Below are 19267 nucleotides of genomic sequence, written 5' to 3'. Positions count from 1 at the left end.
GGTAATGCCGAATAATCTCTCCATTTTAAGGTCAGTCAGCTGATTAGCAACCTTAATTCCATCTTTGATATTATTTCCCTCTCGCTGTGTAAGCCAGCTTATTTACATGTTCCAGGAATTAGGCTGTGGAAGTCTTCATGGGCCATTATACTTTCTCCCATGGGAGGTTAGGTGGCTTCCTGAGTCTGAGTCAAAATCTTCAGATTTCCTTCCTTTCCTTTTTTTTTTTTCAAATACAAGCAAAAGTTTATTTAGAAAGTCACAGAGATTGAAGAAGAAGTGATCGTGGAATAAGTGAGCCCGCTGAGCTGCAGGGGCTCAGGGAACATTTACAGAGGCCAAAGAAGGGCCTTTGGAACTTAGGAGAAAGGGAGAGGCAAGGAAAACACCTGGGGGCAGGGGGTGGGGAAAAGTGTGGGCATGTTCCATAGAGACAGTAGCCAAAGTCTTCAGATTCTCCAGCCCAGTAGAATACTGTGTGAAAACATTCATTTCTAAGGTGACCTTCCCTTCTTTTCAGGATATGTGCGATGAGTTTAGAGGCCAAATGAAAAACGGACAACTTATCTGCACCCGAGAGAGTGACCCTGTCCGTGGTTCAGATGGGAGGATACATGGCAATAAGTGTGCAGTGTGCAAGGAAAAGCTGTGAGTACTTTTCAAAGCTGGGTCTTTAACTGTGAGTCTTAAAGTACAATGATCGTTTCTCATCGGTTTGAGAAAATGGCATGCTTTTTAGGACAGAGCTAGTAATTAATGAGGTAGTTGTTCACTTTGGTTGAAATGTTTCTTTATATTCTTTTTTTCCAGGGAAAGGGAAGCAGCTGAAAGGAAAAAGAAAGAGGAGGGTGACAGGCAAAACACAACAGAAAAGAGCAACGAAAACCAGGTAATAAATGTTAATACTTAAATTTGGATGTTTGTCTGTATGGTTAATTTATGGAACAAATATTTATGAAAAGCCTAATCTGTTGCAGTCATTATGGATGCAGTAATGTAAGCGAGAAAGACATGGCTAGATCTTGCAAAGAAATAGCAGGCTAATCAAGGTCCTAAAAGCAACTCTGATGCAATCACTGCACATTTGTAGGGCCAGTGACAACTGTCAAATTATTGTTGTTATCAAGTGAATTTCTGTTCTGAAGTTTTAAAACAAAAACAAAAAATAATAACCGAGCAAATAGATAGCACGATTACAAATAAGAAAGCAGGAATCAAACACTTGGAGCGCAAGATGATAAATTCTTGACTTGGCATTACAGTGCCATCTTGTGTTCACTTTTGGGCTTTAACACATGACATTCAATGCTTTATGACACCAACACATAGGAGGTGACCCAGCACAATCTCTTCTAACCCATCTATGAGCTCCAATTAGAAGAGTAAAATAGCAAAACTTTCCCAGGAAGTTTTCCCATTAATGAGGCAACTTTTCATTAAGTCCATACTGATTAAACAAAACGAAACATTCATAATAATCATCATTTAAAAAATATATTGGGGATATCTGTTATGCATTTTGGTAGATGAACGGTTTTGTGAAAAGTCTTTATTGTATAACTTCAAGCGATATCTACTAGCCATTTATTTTATTTGTAATCTTGGTCAAATTTTTTCATTATTTATTATCTACTTTAAGAATGCCAAACAAAAAATGCTCTCTCTATATGTATATATAGAAAATGTCCAGATACTGTGTATGTGGCAAAAAGAGAGCTGTGGTCTTATCTACACATGCAAAGTAAAATAAGTTTTACAAAGCATTTGCATAATCATTTTTAAACCTCCCCCAGATCTATGCAGTAGGTGGTATTGTTCCAATTTTACAGTTCAGAAAACTCAGAGAAGTTAACTATAGACAGCTAACAAATAGAAGATCCAGAGATTGCACCCATAAAGCAAAAGTTGCAACACAGGAAGATGGGTGCTATCATAAACATAGATGTTCTGGTGTGTTGGGCATGTGGAAAAGGAAATCATTCTAGTAACTTCTAAAAATGATAGCTGTGAGACATTTAATATGTTAATCAGATATTGAATTCCAGGGAATTTTTTTAAATGCTCAGAAAAAGTAGGTCTAGAGTTGTTTATATGTATCACAATATAAGGAAAGAGGGATTAGTATCGTCTAAGTTACCAGCAGTATTTTTTAAGGTAACCTCCCCACATCTCTACTGTGGCTCTTTGGGCTTAATGGAAGTTCAAGACAAACTTCTGGAGATGCCCAAAGCTTTCAACAGAGGCCAGATCCTGTGGACTTAATTCATTGGCTTCTTTTTAAGGTTCTTATTTTTCCATGAACAAAAAAAGCTCCATCTTCTCACAAATGTAGAGGAGTTTCATTCTCTGCCAGGTAAAAGCAACGAAGAAAGGAGAATGGCCTGATTGTGAGCTGGTTTCTGGTCACAAATCTAGCATTAACTTTAGTTCCTTAATCTCCCCAAGCCTTACTTTTCTCATCTGTAAAGTGGGAATAATGTGTGTTTATCTTATGGGGTTTTTATGACAACTAAAGGAAATCTATTAGAGCACACAACAGAGTGCCTGGCGCAGATTTGATTTAAAAATGGTTTTTGTTATTAAGGAACAAAGCTAAAAGTTTACATATTAGTATGTTTTGCCCAAAGAGCATTTTTTCGTTCATTCCAGGGTTTTTCCTGTATGAGTGGAGTAATGGGGACAGTTGTAGAGAGACAGGTTTGGGGCCCAGCTTAATAGAAAACTATATAGAAATGGGATGGGCTGCCTTAGGAGTGAATTCCATTGGGGGGAAACAATTATTTGAGAGGGATGCTATGGAGAGGATTCTAACTTCCTGAGCATATAGTGACTAAAGTGCCTTTAAAACACATTCCATCTCTAAAATTTCATTTTCTCTAGATTTTCCCCCCTCAAGTGTTTGGAGTTTAGATCTTACCAACCAATCCTGTTTTCAGTTCTTAAGATCAGACTATGGTATGAATGTCTTGCTTTGCTCCTGTTGGCAGGATCAGTGTCATGAATTCCGGAGCCTAGTGAGAGATGGGAAGCTCATCTGCACCAGAGAAAATAACCCAGTTCGAGGTCCATATGGGAAGATGCACGTCAACAAGTGTGCAATGTGTCAGAGCATCTTGTACGTGAGGAGGTTTATTGATCAGTTTGAATGTTGTGACTGTTGACCAAAGAACAGTTCCTCTCAATTTAAAACTCTAGGCACTTGGCCTCATACGTGACAAATATAATAATAGCTCCTCACCTCCGTAAAGGACAAGTTTCCAGACCACTTTCACAAGGAATTTTCATTTTGATGTTGAGCAGCACTGTTGAGAGTACCTGGGGCCTGTGGGATAGGGGGAGAGCTATTGCATTGTGCCCCAATTATTGGCTTTCAGAGAGGGAGGAGATCAGCTAAGTGATATGGGAAAGGCCGGTTCGCTTTACAAAGCCTCAGCTCCTCCTGCATGTAAAGGGAATGATGATTTCCTAATACAGTTTATAGAGAGATTTGAGGAGGTAATATTTTAAAATGTTTATAAACTTTAAAGCACTAAAATTATATAATGAGCAATCAATACTAAAGAGTTTAGTTGTGCTTCAACAAGAAAAATAAAAAGAAATGAAGTGACTCTCTGTATGAAGCCCAGAAATAGATTCTGCTGGGGAAGGGAGTAGCGGCCTTGGAGGTCACACGGTTCTCACAGTACAGTGGCTGAACGGAGGAAAGTGGCCAGCATGGCCACAAACTGAAAATTCCAACAAGCAGGACTCATTAGTAAAAAAAAAGTATTTTAGGTATTTTTTTAAATATGAGAAAACTGTTCGACTTGTTCATGATTAGAGCTGGAGAAAGACTTGGTTAAAAACATTTTGGTAATAACCCCAGAAACCTACCCTGTCCTTTTATATTCTGCAGCGAGCGAGAAGCCAGTGAAAGGAAAGGGAATGGTGAAGACAGGTCGCACGACAAGCCTCCGAATGATAAAAAGGTTATTCCTTGAAAGATATGAAGAAAACTCTTTTGCTTTTCACCCTCAAATATCGAATTCTCCTCCCGTGTTGGGATAATGAAGATGCTAATCTTTTACTACAAAGAAAATTGATTTTGCCCATGCTGTCACTTTGGGTACAAGATTGGTTTCTTTTCTGGCTCTGAGGTTTCATGTTTTTCTCAATTTTGTAGAGAATTCTCCTACAGTGTGTCAACTGTTGCTTTAGTGTCTTGTCTTGGGAGAAATGTGGGTTGAAAACTAGAGGGGGAAATCCTTCCCCACCCCACCTGCATGCTTCTCTCTGACACTACATGGGAAAGGCTTCAGGTCGCTTGTTGACATGGCTTTGACAATCCAGGTAATATAAAGGGAGGTCCCAGCCTTCCCTTTAGCCTCTGCCCTTGATGTCTTTTTTTCTGTTTTCTCCAGATGATTTTCTCATCATCAACAAATCAATAGTGTGCATGCATGCTGCAGCCTTTTCTGTTCGCTTTCCAAGACTGCGACGAAGACACCATCCTTCAGCCCTTTAACAGTGATAATCAATCCCATTTGTAGAGCTCCATTCCTATGGGAATGTCCTTTGGTCCAGGGCGCACCGCGTGTGGCAAATGGGAAATAGGAAGGATGGAAGGAAAGGGCGCAGGAGACCAGAAGGTCTATCAAGTGTTGTTTTCTGTTTCCTTGCATTTGCAGGACCAGTGCAGAGAGGTTCAGAAAGGAACGGCGAATGGAAAGCCTGGGCAGTCTGGGCATAATGGGGCCTCCATTGCCAGCATAAGTGCAGTGAGTCTGAGCCCAGAGCCAAGAGAGGACCTCCTCAAACCAAGTTTGAGAAAACCACCAAGCTAGGGAGGGAAACAGCCATGTTCACTTCTTTGTCTTCTTCCAGGATGAGTGTGCTCACTTTCGGCAGTACCTGAGGAACGGTGAGCTCCTGTGCACTCGGGAGAATGACCCCGTGCGTAGTGCCGATGGAAAGTTCTATAAAAACAAGTGCTACATGTGCAGATCTATCTTGTGAGTAAAAGGATCCTGTGACCCCCTCAGTGTGGGGGGAACTGCATTTGTAGAATTGCCATTTAAATCAATGTGGGCTCATGAACCATGGGGTACTTAAAATAAGTTTTCAGATTCAAGGCCCTTAACTTGACAACTCCTGATGTAGGAGGAAGAATGTTTGGATTTGGAGACAGGAAATCCAGATGTCAGATCTAACTAGCTGTCACTTAAAAAATATTTTTTCAACTCTCAGGATCATAGTTACAAGAAATTATTCCACAACTAGATCATATTCAACAGAGAAGTCTTTTTATTTAAAAAAATATATAGATTTTTACACCCCAAAACATAGGAAGTCAATCTCCAGGGCTAAGAATTCATTTTTGAGAAAGGGTTTCTGGATTATTCTGATAAACAACCATACTTGGGGACCAATGGGCATAACAGATAATGATGACAATGATGACAATCATCATCATCAGCAGCATCAGTATTCATTTAGCTCTTCGAAGAATCGTTTTTGAGGAAAGAATTACTAGTACTACCCTTTTTTTTTATTTTATGTTCTATAAAATCTAAGCTCAAGGAATTGAAGCAACTTGTCCAAGGTAACACGTCTATTACGTGCCAAGAGCTCTAAATCAGAACCCAGCTGTGTACTTTCCTTAACATGTCACTTGGCCACTCTCTATGCTTTATGTTTTGAACATAGACTGTTCTATGGTCCATCATATTTTATTAGAATTGCTTAACTTCCCACTGGAAGTTACAGAGCTAGTCTTTGTGGATATGACTTTACTTTTTATTTTCTTCTTTAGTCAAAAAGAAGGTTTGGAAAGGGCAAGACTTCAAGAAAAGCCACACCAACCTCGAGCTTCCAAAGAGGAGGACAGCCCAGATTCCCCCAAATCTTCTCTGGTAAGAATGACTCTTTCTGAAAAGCTACTTATTAACTTAATTTGCTTATTAACTTAATTTGCTTAATTTGCTGTTGCCACTGGCTCCCTATAAATCTCATTTCCATAGAAAGGCCTAGGAAGGGCTGATTCAGTACAGCCTCAGTAAGTCCTTTGAGGATTAAATGTAGTTGATGTTTGGTGAGAATTCTAGGTTCCTCACCAGTGCATTAGTCTCTGCTTGTTGAGGTTATTACTCCCACTCCAAACCAATGTAGTACATTTTTGACATTTTAAAAAGTGGATGTGTAATGAATGTGACTTACCGCACACTCGGTCAGATAAGTTGTTAGGAGCCTCAATTCCATAATTGCAAAGACTGAAAAGGTTCCTCACCCAGCTTTCTCTCACTCCCTCTCCGCAAAACAAATCCTTTCCCAATGGTCTGGGACACTATGCTGAGCATGCTCACACTTGTGAAAGTCCCACAATCAATAATTCACAGTAGTTAAAACTTTTATTTAAAATACAGCCTGATGGTCATCAGTAATGTATATCTTAGTGTAAATTAACCGAATCAGATTGCTTTTTTAGAGCTATGCCAAGGTCAAGAGCAGAAAGGAGGAAAGGGGATATGAGAGCATGAAGTATATGCATGAAGTGGAATCTCAAATTGGGCCCTAAAGGGGAGATTTTAGCACCTGGTCAGAAAAGAAAAAGAAAGGTATCAAACATGGATTTTACCTAATTATTTGCCCAATTCGAGTAGGATAATAGATGAGTTGTACTAGTAAAATATATAGTAATTACACATTTCTACTAGGTTAGGCACTACACTGCAGATCCCTAACCATGAAGAAGAGCTACTCACAAAACCTGTGATGACATACAACATTGTATAAATTTAAATGTACACTGTGTTAATTTGGTACACTTATATTTTGCAAAATGATTATCACCATAGCATTAGGTAACACCTTCATCACCTCACATAATTACCATTTCTTTTCTTGAGGTAAAACATTTAAGATCTACTCACTTAACAACTTTCAAGGGTATAATACAGTATTATTAGCTATGATCACCCTGCTGTATATTAGATCACCAGAACTTATTTATTTTATATCTGAAAGGTTGTACCCTTTGACCAACATATCCTCATTTCCTCCAATTCCATCCTTGGGTAACCACCAATCTACTCTTTGTTTCTTCTATGTGTTTGGTTTTCTGAATCCCCATATAAGTCTTTCTTTGTCCAACTTATTTCACTTAGCATATTACCCTGCAGGTTCACCCAAGTTGTCTTAATGGCAGGATTTCCTTCTTTCTTATAAATGAATAGCATTTCATTTCACACACACACACGCACACATGCACACACACATCTTTATCTCTTTACCCATTGACAGACACAGGTATTTTCTATACCTGGGTTATTATGAGTAATAAAATCTGTTCTTTAAAAAAACACTTTACCGAAGTCTAATAGTCATATAGAAAAAGTGCACATATCATAAGTTATCACACCTGTGATATTAACACGTAGGTCAAGAAATAAGATATCACCAGGAGCCTGGAAGTCCCATCATGCTTCCTCCTAATGCATAATGTAGTTTTGGGCTGAACTTTCTCTTGGAGAAAACCACACTCATTATTCATTTTCTCATCTACTTAACCATCCATTTATTCATTCTACAAATATTTATTGAGCACCTACCATTTTCCAAGTATTATTTATGTGTATGAGAACAATAGCCATAAGTAAAACAGACAGAACTCTTTGGACTCTTGGAGTTTATTTTGGAAGAACATAGGTAATAGATAATGTGAATAAGTTAAATATAATCACCAAGGGGAAATAATGTAGAAAAATGATATAGTAAATTATGAGATATAATTTTAAGTATGCTGTAGGAAAGAGCTCTCTGGGAAGGGCACATCTGCACTAGGGCCTAAAGAGATTGATTTCATGTGTGTAAATGAGGGGAGAGCATTCCAAAAAGAGGAACAGCAAAGCCCCAAGGAGAGCAAAAGAGTCCAGTGCAGCTGAAATAGAGGGACCTCAGAGAGAGCAGCAGGGGAGGAAGTCATTCAAGTAACAGGGGGCCACGTTATATTGGATTTTGCGGAGCATTTTTAATATGTTGGCTATTCTGAAAGAAAACTTTGAGGAGTGATGTGATTTAATGTTTTAAAAGAATGACTCTGTCTACTGTATTGAAATTACACTGCAAGGAGGCAAGAGCGAAAGTTAGGCAGCTAGTTACTCGCAGCCGCAGTCCACGGAAGAGATGATTCTCATGTGTGGAGGCGGCGGTGGGCAAGGTCGGGAGGGGTGGCTGGATCCTGGGTCTCCTCTGAAGGTGGAGCCAGAATTGTTCAGAGCTGATGTACTATGTAAGAAAAAGAGAAGCACCCTGTCCTTGTTGCTTCTCTGTGATGCTTTAACTTAGCACTTTTGAACCTTGTAGCAGCAGATAAGTGAAAAATGCTAAAAATATGTATGGTTTAGTCTTACCTTTGTCAGGGACTCATAGAAGGTGCTTGTCTAAATTCTCCTTTGGTATCTCCATGCAGTCCAACAAGCATCCCATTTAGATGCTTGAAATATTTACAAAAACAAATACTTCTTACGCCTCTGAAACGAACATTAACAGGTGCAGCACTATGACATCTATTCCTTCTCTGTGTCTGGTTCAGAAAATGGTTTTCAAGGAATTTGTTAGTTTCATCTGTTGTCAAATTTGTTGGTAATTATTCATAACATTTTCACATTACTCTTTTATTAACTGTATTTATATAGTGACACCCCTTTTTATATTTATTATTGGTGATGTATATTTCTTGTCTTTTTGTCAGTTTTGCAAATGGTTTATTAAATTATTAATCTTTACAAACTTTCAACACTTGACTTTGTTCTGTTTCCTATTTCACAAATTACCCTTCCTGATTATTTGTTTTGTTTTATGTTTTCTTTGAGCTTAATTTGCTTTTTATTTGCTAGCTTCTTGAGATGGAAGTTTATATCACTGATTTTAAAACTTTATTCTTTTCTAATTATGTACTTAGTTATAACTGCCCCTCAGATTACTGTGTCAACTGCTATGATCTGATAGTCTGCACTTTCACTATCATTCAGTTCAAAGCATTTTAATGCTCTCATTACTTTGAGTCATGAGTTATCTAGAAGTGTGTGTTTAATTTCTAAACACCTGGGAACCTTATCACTGTCATATTTATTACCAGTATTATCCCGCTGTGATCATAAAACTTACATTTTATGACTTTAATTCTTTGAAATTTATTGACACTTGCTTAACTAAGGCTTAGAATAAAGTTTATTTGGTAATAATTTCATGTGGACTTGAAAAGAATGTAGACTGCAGTTGTTGGATATAGAGATCTATAAATAACATTTACATCAGACTGGGTAATTTTGTTTTTCAAATATTCTCTATCTTTGCTTTTTATCTGTGCTCCCAATTGCTGAGAGAAATACGTTAATATTTCCATTTATGTTTGCAAAGTTGCCCATTTCTACCTTTAGTCAGTCAATTTTTTGCCTCATATATTTTGAAACTATACTTTAAATACATGCATGCTTGGGATTATTAATGAATCTACTATTTTATCATTAGAAATTCTCATCTTTATCTTTGCTAATACTTTTTGCCCTAAATTCCTCTTTATGTGGTATTAACATAGATATCTATATTTATCTAGCTTTTATATGATGAATGTTTGCCTGTATATATTTTCTGTCCTTTTACTTTCAATCTATTGGCTGAAATAGAGAGATATATTTAAAGTATACTTCTTACAAACATTAAATAGTTGAGCCTTTTTGTTTTTCCCGTCTGATAATCTCTGTTCTTTAACTGGAGTACTTAGTCTTAATCTGTATTTAATGTAATTACTGACATGTTGTGTTTAAGTCTTCTATAATTCTATTTTTTTTTTCCAGTTTCTGTTGTTTTTTCCTTTGTTCCTGTTTTTCATGAGTTAGTAAAGTTATTATTGAAATCACACTTCTAAAAGACTACAAAGAACAAATATGTTCCCTCTTCCACATGAAAAATTGTTTTTAATCTTGAGAAACATACTGACAGTTAACATATTCTGAGCCTTTAGTGTGTGCCAAACACTGCTATGCTTGCATTTAAGGGCATTATCAGGTTTCATCCCTTAAAACACCAATATGAGACAAGAGCTGTTATTATTCATGCTTTCCGGCTGATAAACTAAGGCTCAGAGAAGTTAGGTAAATCATTCCTCCAGTTTAGTGGCAGAGCTGGGACCCTGCCCATGCAGTAATAACTAGCATTTACCTCTGAGTGTTTCCTTTCTAGATTGCATATATCCAGTGTCTTCATTTAAGAAAAGATATATTTTTTCATGATTACCATCCTAGTCCCCTTCTTATGGGCACGTCTGGCCTATTTGTGCCCAATCTCATGTTGGGTTTTGGCTTCCTTATTGCTCTGTTCTCCCTCGTTTCCTGGATGAGTGACTTATCTCCCCTGGTATCCGGGAGGTTAAATCCACCTCATAATGGTATGAAATAAATAATGTGAGTTTGTCCTATGTGACAGTTTCTTTACTAGTCATTTATTCAGATGTGATGGAGGAAATCGGGGGACTTTTTACAGCTCATTCCTTGAGTGCCGTTGAGCATATCTGATTTACGTTTTGCTTGTTCAGGATTCTGAGATGTGCAAACACTACCGAGTGTTGCCCAGGATGGGTTACCTTTGCCCAAAGAATTTACAGCCTGTCTGTGGTGATGATGGCCAGACATACAACAATCCCTGCATGCTCTGCCACGAAAACCTGTAAGTACGCACGTCGCACCGTCAGATCTTCCCGCGTAGGGGCTCCTGGCTGCCCAAGGCAGTGATCTGGTAGCAATTTGGGATGTGCTGCAGCCAGCTGACCAGCCATAGCAGTTCCAAATTCAGATGTTGTGATCTTCATCATTATATAAAATAGAGGAAGTTTAATATTAACCGTTTAATGAAGTTGGTTATATACTTTACTGAGTGGAAGTATCTGTAAGGAAAAAAAGTGACGGGGTTACTACAATTAGAGAAAATCTCTATAAGCTCCTGGACACTTCCTCTAAGAGGAAGCAGTTGAGAATCATTGCTGTCCCGAGTCAGCCCAGCCTATAACTGCGAATGGCCTTCTAACTACCTGATGGTCACCATCTCTCAGCCTCCCTAAGGCGTCTTCTCGGAGCAGGAGGTGGTGACATGCCCAAGGAAGCATGCAAAGCAAAGGGCAGGCCTGGGGTCTGCTCTCAGGCTCGTTGCCATCTGTGCATCTGTGGGCCCATCGCCTCATCACTCCGAGAGTCAGCTTTGTGGCTGGAGAAGTGGAGGCAGTTCTCTGAGCCAGCTGGCTTCACAGGGTTGTTGTGAAGAATTGTGTTTTAAATTAAATACAAAGGCTTGGTTTTAAGACTGCCGGCATCGGTGGCAGCTTTGTTGCTGCTTTTTTCCTCAAATGCTGTCTTACCCTCACCTCCACTCACATCCCTCACTTTTTCCAGCCTCCATTCAACTAGCTTGAAATGCGACCATGTGGCAAATCCTCAGTTTTTCACCCCGTCCCACCCCAGACTCACTGGCCATCCACGTGTATTCTATCTTTCTCAGGACACCATAAGCAACGCCCGCAATGGGAGGATGGGCCTGATACCCTGCTTTCCAATCCTGGAAAAGTATTTGAATATTTCCTTTTAAGTCAAATAACTCCTAAAAGAATAAAGGCACTCTCTACGCATATAGTTAGACTAAGTTCTGAATATGAGAGCTTCGTGCATGCTCACTCCCGTATGCTGGGCACCTCACATTCGCCCTCCTGAAGCCTCACTGCCTGCTGTGGAGTCGTGCTCACTTCACCATGCAGGGCGGGATCCCAGGCTCAGAGAGTGCAGGGAATTTGTTTATATTCACAAACCTAGGAAGCAGATCAGGCAGGATTTTAACCTTGTCACCTTAGGAATAATACAGTTTTCTTTTCTCTCTGTTATATACTGTTGTATGCAAGCCAACAGTTGCTTAAAAAATTGGAGATCGAAGATTCCTTTGATAACATGAAGAAAGTTACCTCTTTCCAGAAGAGAAAAGAAAGTCATGTGACATTAGCAATTTGCGTGCATAATATCTATGGGCACATTAATCTCTTGAAGTCCATCTATATTTTAAGAATTAAGGAATCCCCATTTAAGGGATGAGTACAACCATTCAGAAATTGGTTACTATATAATGCTTTTTCTTCAGCCCAGAAATCCTTCAACTTCTCTTTATTGTAAACGCTATCCAGTGTTCTTCAAGCATTTTATAAACCCACAACCAGTGAGTGTCTACTGCAAGGGAACTGCAGAGGGAGAAATCCCAATGATAAACATATTAATAAAAGCATGCCTCGGGATGGCTTGCTTAGCTAGAGATAAAGAAACTGGGAGTATATATTATGAAGAGAAAATTTAGACAATCCCAGGCAAAAGGAAACAGTATTGGTTTCTGTTGTCTTTGAAGAAGCTATAAGGAAGCAATTTCAACTTGAGCAATGCCCAAAGGCAAAATGAACTGCCTTGTTAAACCATGAATTTCCCATGAATTTTCCCACTTGTTCACCAGAGGCAAACAAGTTTGATATATAAGATTTCTTAAGAGGCATTAAAATTCATATCTTTTAACAGTCTTTCCAATTATAAAATTCAGACTATCTGATTGGGTCTTGTTATGTTTTATAAAATATACTTATATATATGGAATCTATAGTCTATATATATTTTATATGTTTATACAAATATATTTAAATGAGATATATTTTACAATCCCCAAATCACATTATCGGTACTCAAGAAAGTCTAATTTCTCTCTGGGGTCCCATTTCCCCACCTGTAAAATAATGCCTTTTGGACTAGATGATCTCCAAGTGTATTTCCAACATTCGACAATTCTGAGTATGTAGGCAGATGAAATGTTACCGAACAGATCCAGGGCTGGGACACAAAGCTGGAGCTAAACGAGGAGAGAGAAACCAAACGTGGATGATGCCAATTTGGAAAGAGTTGGATGCAGACCCCAGGCCCTACCCGTCATTTCAGTTCTGGTTTGATGCCCAGCTCTCGCCCACATCAACCCTTGCTGCTTTCTTTCCCTGTCTTTGACAATGACTCTGCTCTGTTCTAGAATTCGCCAGACCAACACGCGCATCCGCAGCAAGGGGCCATGCGAGAGCAGCACCCCGGACACGCCGCCTGGCCGCGGGCCCTCACCTGTAAGTACACCGCGGCCTGTCGCGTTGCCCCGGCCGGTTGGTGAAGATAACTAGGTAACTGCTGAAATATTCGAGAAGACTCATATAGTAGTTAGTGTGTTAAAATGTTGACTGGAATCCTTAACAGGTTATTTTAGGAGCAATGTCCCTAACAACAGTTTCACAGAGCAGGTTTTCTTTCCGTGATCTACAATAAAAAATGAGACAGGCACCAAGAGGTCAGGACTGGACTGAAATCATCTCTGTCAACCCCATATTCTTGCATTTTACATTGTATTAAATGTTCTTCCCAAATGAAAAGCTAACTTTTTCATTTAAATTCCTACAAGGATGTTTTGACACACATTATTGAGTTTGACATTCTCCCTGGTGATTTCACTTGAGGACTCTTCTCTTTTAGCAAGATGACATGTAACTTGGGCTTAGGGGGAAGAAAACTGGGAATATTTACATAAAAGAAAGTTTTTGTTACCAGATAAATATGGGCTCGAGTTCCAGTTTTGGATGTTTTTCATATATGAGACCTTTGGCAAATCACATAAATATCTAAACCAGCGATCTTCAACTGGTGTGCCACAAGAATTGTTAAAACATGGAATACCTGACTATTTAGTCAGGGGCACTGACCTCTTATCCCTTAGGTTGTCAAATTGAAAAATGGCAACAGCCAACACAACAATGGCCGTCCACTGTGATTATAATGAAAATTATACCTATTTTTTGGTCAGATCAGCAAAAAATATATTTTTTGGTGTGCTGCAGAATTTTAGTAATTAGTTTATGTGTGCCACGAGATGAAAAAGGTTGAAAATTGCTGATCTAAACTAAAGATCTTCCTGAGTTACTGAAAGTATTCAAGAAATACTGACTTTTAAGCCTTTGGCACGATGTTGAAAAATTAATGGTGTTTATTATTATCATCACTATTATTATGATGCCTAACAGACCAAAGTATGAACTTAGGGAAACAGACCATGGCACAGTGCTTATTTTTAATCATTTTAATGAATTCTATCTTAATAAATTTATATTTGATATTCACAAATATATTTGATTAAAGCAAACAATAGGTAATGAATAAATAACTATTTATTATTACCCACATTATTATTTTACTGCTTTCCGCTGCCAGCTTTGGCAATAATGGAACTGGAAACTATTCGGCCAGCTTTGAGGATCTTAAGTAACCATACGTGGGGACCATACTCAAAAGAACTACACAGTGATTCTTGATATGGGAAACTGGAAAAACAGGAGCTCTAAGCCTGCTGTTTCTGGTTCCACACTAATGGCTGGAAGGCAGGTAGAGTAGGCAGAGCAAGGGATGAAATCAGGAAGTTTTCAGTTCTTTCTCATGAGCTTAGAAAAGTCATCTATCTACCTGGGTCTTTACATGTCTGTAAAGAGAGGGTTTAAATATTTGCCCTGGTCCCTGTATTGCGTTTGCTCTCTTATTACATATAAACTCTTATGATTTGCTCCACATTTTATTGATGGAACATACTGTCCCCTCATCTCACAAACACACTTGGCCGCGTATATCCCAGAGGAGGAAGGGAAAACGAATCGTTAGGCAGGTTTTATAGACCGTACCTTCGAGCACACCTTGTTGTAATCTCATTTAGACAGCGGGACAAAAACTGCTTTAGGGGGAAGTCGCCTTGAGATAATACTGATAAGATGTATTTATTCAAATAACGAAGAATCTAAGCACTAAAAGTTCGTAAGGGAGTTCCTTCCTTTCAATTTTGGGCGTATTCTTTCCAGTAGAGTTGTATATCAGGCATTATTAATGATAGGAATTATTTACGGTATTAGCTGATGGAACAAGTCTTTAGAACAAAAGGTGTCCTGGGCATGGTTTTGGTTCCCTCTGCACAATTCAGCCCTGTGATCTTGGAATCCCCAGGGTGGTATGGGTTGGTCATGGCTCAGCATTGCTCTGGTAACTATTCTGGCTTCATATCCAGGAGGCTGGAACACATTGCCTGACCATTTTCCTGGATAGAAGATTCTCTAAGAGAGTCTGGACTCCCAAGAATGGAATAAAAGGCCAGGAAGTCACAACTTCCCTGGAAAAAAGAGGTTGAGGATCCTGGAACCCATACTTTTGCTTACTGTCTAAGAAGGACCTTCTATTCCACAGTAACTGCTAAGATTAATGTAACCCTGTAGAGTTTCATGTGCTCTTTCCTTTTGCACCCTCACAATAGTCCTGTAATTAGGGCAGGAATTAATATCTTTCCCATTTTACAGAAAATCATCCTGGAAGAGATCCCGTGATTTATGGGTTATTCAGTATTACATCTTGGGTTCAATGTAGATCTTCTGACTTTATTTCTTATGTTCTGCCACCGTCCCTTAGGTGTCAGGAGACTCTGAAAACCTGGGACTCTGGAGAAGGCATTATCGCAATTTAATAAAAATTAGCTACTTTGGAAGGAAATTCCTATGTTAAGGAAAATACCAATGCTATTTTGTGTGGTGAATAAAATGATGAGTCTTAATTTAATGACAAAGATTTTCAAGGACTTCACAAGACCATAGCTGTCACTCTCAAACCAAAGGAAATCTCACAATTTTAATTTCAACGTGAAAGCTGAAATGGAAGTTTGAGTTTGGAATGATAGTGCTCCAGGAATCCAGGTGGTAGTTATATGGAATAAAACTTCCTGAGGCATTTGCCCACTTTAAAAAAAATTTAAGTGTTGATTTAATGTCGTAAATGTTGATTTAAAGAGTATATGAAAATTGAATGCATCAGGGAAGAGGGCTGATTATATTCTCAGGGCCTAAGACAAACTCTAAGAGTAAAGCATGAGTGTTAGAGGAATTGGATTTAAGACCTGACCAAATGTGAGGCCTTGGCAAGTCACTAAACTTCTCTGAAGCTGTTTGGTCCATCCTCTGCGAAATGTTAATAGCACCTATCTCTTTGCATGGGGGCCACATGTAATCGAGAGCAGAGTTCATTTTTGTATCTACCTCAACAGGTAGTACATACTAGGTGCTCAATAAAGGCTCATTGAATCAATTGAATAAAATGTGTGCGTGATTTTAAATTGTGAGTCCTTGGCAGAGCGCAGGAATCTATGGATTTGATTATGGTACAGCTATCAATGTATAACTCACATTTCTACAACGTCTCTGAATTTCTACCATCTAACCTACTCAACTTCTCTTCTAGGCCAAATGATGCCAGGATTGGTGAAAGCCATGAAGAACAATTTGTATCCTGATTCTGAACTGCCTACCTTCACCATCTGTATATACAGAGAATTCTTCGGAGCTCGTCTTATTTACTGTAGAAAACCATAGAGAGCTGTTGGGGGAATGGACTCGCTGACTTTCAGTCTTCTCCATATCTTTCCTCCTAGGTCCTGTGATCAGTGGACACGGGGACATCCCCACCCAGTCTGTGCCCTGCAGACCTCCTGATCACAACGCTGTCTGTCCGATTACTTGTTCAATAAAAGTAAACCCAGCAGAACACCCTTTCTGGGAAATTGTTTTTTACAGAAGTTGAATGAATAAACTACCCTTTTGTCTGGCTAAGCCCATTGGTGGACACAAAGCGCTCACTTTTTTCTGATCCTAGTTGCTGTCACAGTTGGGAACAGAGGTGGGGAGATTTGGGCTCCCAGGCAGCCAACAGCTACATAAAGCCAACCAGCTATGAATCAACTTCACCTTCACCAGCTCCCCTACCTAGCACCTCTATTTCCGTGAATGGTATAACTACCTCTCAGTGAACAGGCTTCATTCAGTGACACAAACCAATAATGTTACACATTTAATCATGTTACCTCTTGACAATGGATGTCTACAGCAGGGCCTTGGTATCAAATTCTGGGAGAAGACTGAAGAAATAGAGTTCCCAGTGTTTGTAAGTCTCTAGAGCAGCACTGCCCAATAGAAATATAACAGGAGTCACATATATAATTTCAAATGTTCTCATAGCTGTAAAACAAATGGGTAAAATTAATTTTAATATATTTTCTTTAACCCAAAATATCAAAACTATTATTTCAAAATGTAATCAATGTAAACCGTCTTTAACTAAATCTTCAATATGGGTATCTATTTTATACTTCCAGCACATCTCAATTTGGACCAGCCACACTCCAGGTGCTCAATAGTGACACGCGGCTAGAGGCCACTGAGCTAGACAGTGCTAAAGCACGTGAGAAATCTATCAGGAAATGCAAACTTTAGATAAGGGTGGGATGGAACAGCCAGTCACTCTGTCACGCTCAGAATCTTGCTACTGTTGTCCTGTGACAGTACCAGGTGCTCACTTTTAGATTCTGGGCAGGAGCTGAACATACTCTAAGGGAGAAAGCCTGTGGAGCATCCATCGTGGCTCAGTTTGTTCTCAGCTACAGAGGAACTGTGCCAGGATGGCAGGCCTGCTGGGATTAGAGGAGCTAATTTTGCATTTTTCCCTCTGCCCTTTTTAGTTTAAATTGTCACTAGGCTAATCATAGTAGGATCTGGTGGCCTTCGTCCTTTGTAACTGGGTTGAAATAAGTCAGTTTCTATGCTCCCCCCCCACCCCTTTGTTGTCATTAAGAAAAAAGAAAGGAAGAAGGCATGTAAATCATTTTTTGAACTTGAAAATTTCAGAAAATAGTGAGAAAACAATGTTGCTGTTTTTAAATTTTTTTTTTAAATTCTAAGATGTACAGTATGGGTTTAGAGACTCTATAACATGTGAGACTTGACCTCCTTCCTGTAGCTCTTTTTTTATAAGAAACCCAGAAACTCTATTTTCATGGCCAAGACATACTATTTTTTGAGATGCAGTTGCTTTGTTATGTCATTTTGAACATGTTATTGGTATATAAACAATAAACCCTCTATTCTTTTATGAGGATGATTGATGATGATGATGAATATTAGATAATATACACAAAGACTTTGTTATCTCACCCTCAAGACTTAACCAATCTTTGATAATCATTTTGAGCACTAGGGAAAAAGTGTGGCTTAATGACAGGGTGTGGAGGGTAGGGTCTGGAGGGGAATAATATATGGGATGGAGAAAGGCCGAGGGACCCGGTCAAGGTCAGGGTGAAGCGGGGGTTAGGGTGCAGAGGTCACGAATGAAATGAGGACCAGGGGAAATAGAGAAGAGAGTGGACTTAGGAGCAAGGTTCAGAGATAAGGGTGTGCGTGTATTGAACACATTATTTTAAAAAGCTGAAAGTTGATTTTTTTTTTGAGACTCAAACTAGAGGTGAATATAAAATGTCAGTGTCAAAATGGTCACAACAAAATAACTGCATTAAATATCAAGTACATTTCTGAGTTCCTTCTAGAGTTATAGCCTCACGAATGGGAAGCAAATAAAAACCAGACCCAGCTCACTGAGGTTTCGGAAACAAGCCCTAAAATTCTACACCAGGGAGTGACCAATGACCCTGGGATGGAACTAAAGAAAGCAAAGCCATTTCGATCACCTCTTCCTGGTCGCTACCACAGGTTATGCATTTCTCTATAACTAATATTTCAGGATTCATTTTTAGAATATGGGTTTTCATAGATCTACCACTGTCAGACTTAGTTTCTCATGTAAGGAGCTCACCTGAATCTTCCTCTCACACAAGCCTTAGGAAAGCATTTGTCTAGACTATGGGTGGACAAACTTCTTCTGTGAAGAGCCAGATAGAAAATGTTTTAGTGGGACATTTAACCTCTGTCACAATCACTCTATGCTGCTGTTGTGCAAAGAAATGAATTCACATTATGTACATAAATATGCATGGGGGTGTCCCAATTAGACTATACTTACAACACTAGGTGGCGGGCCCAGTATGACCTGTGGGCTGTGAACCCATAAGGGGTAGGAGTCTGTCTCCTCTCCTTCTTGTTTGTATCTCCAGTCTTCTTTTCGCTCCCTTCTATACTGTTAAATGCCAACCACACTTTTCATCCTACGATAAAGATAAGAAATAATAAATGTTGACATTTCTAAATACTTAATGTGTGCTTGAAATGGAGAAAAGCAGTTAGCAAGACTCACATTTGTACCCCAGTTCAATACTCTTTCTGACCTTCCTGGTTGACTTTGACCAAGGCCAGCCTTGCATATTACACTTAGATCGT

General features: G+C 39.1%; 1 protein-coding gene across 1 annotated transcript in view; it reads left to right on the top strand.

Moving 5' to 3' along the window:
* Window positions 1-16699, top strand: part of SPINK5 (serine peptidase inhibitor Kazal type 5) — a 70739-nt gene extending 54040 nt beyond the window's left edge. Inside the window, exons 25-34 of the mRNA XM_016219089.2 lie at window positions 521-648; window positions 811-889; window positions 2988-3115; window positions 3896-3968; window positions 4668-4757; window positions 4864-4991; window positions 5792-5891; window positions 10571-10701; window positions 13072-13213; window positions 16347-16699. Of these exons, the coding sequence (XP_016074575.2) occupies window positions 521-648; window positions 811-889; window positions 2988-3115; window positions 3896-3968; window positions 4668-4757; window positions 4864-4991; window positions 5792-5891; window positions 10571-10701; window positions 13072-13213 (999 nt within the window). The 3' untranslated portion in view covers window positions 16347-16699. The remainder of the gene's footprint in view (window positions 1-520; window positions 649-810; window positions 890-2987; window positions 3116-3895; window positions 3969-4667; window positions 4758-4863; window positions 4992-5791; window positions 5892-10570; window positions 10702-13071; window positions 13214-16346) is intronic.
* The last annotated feature ends 2568 nt before the right edge of the window (window positions 16700-19267 follow it).

The sequence above is a fragment of the Miniopterus natalensis genome, chromosome 4 (assembly GCF_054644295.1).
Source record: "Miniopterus natalensis isolate mMinNat1 chromosome 4, mMinNat1.hap1, whole genome shotgun sequence".
Classification (NCBI taxonomy): domain Eukaryota; kingdom Metazoa; phylum Chordata; class Mammalia; order Chiroptera; family Miniopteridae; genus Miniopterus; species Miniopterus natalensis.
The sequence above is the reverse complement of the archived record's forward strand: the minus strand, read 5'-3'. Positions and strand labels throughout refer to the sequence as shown.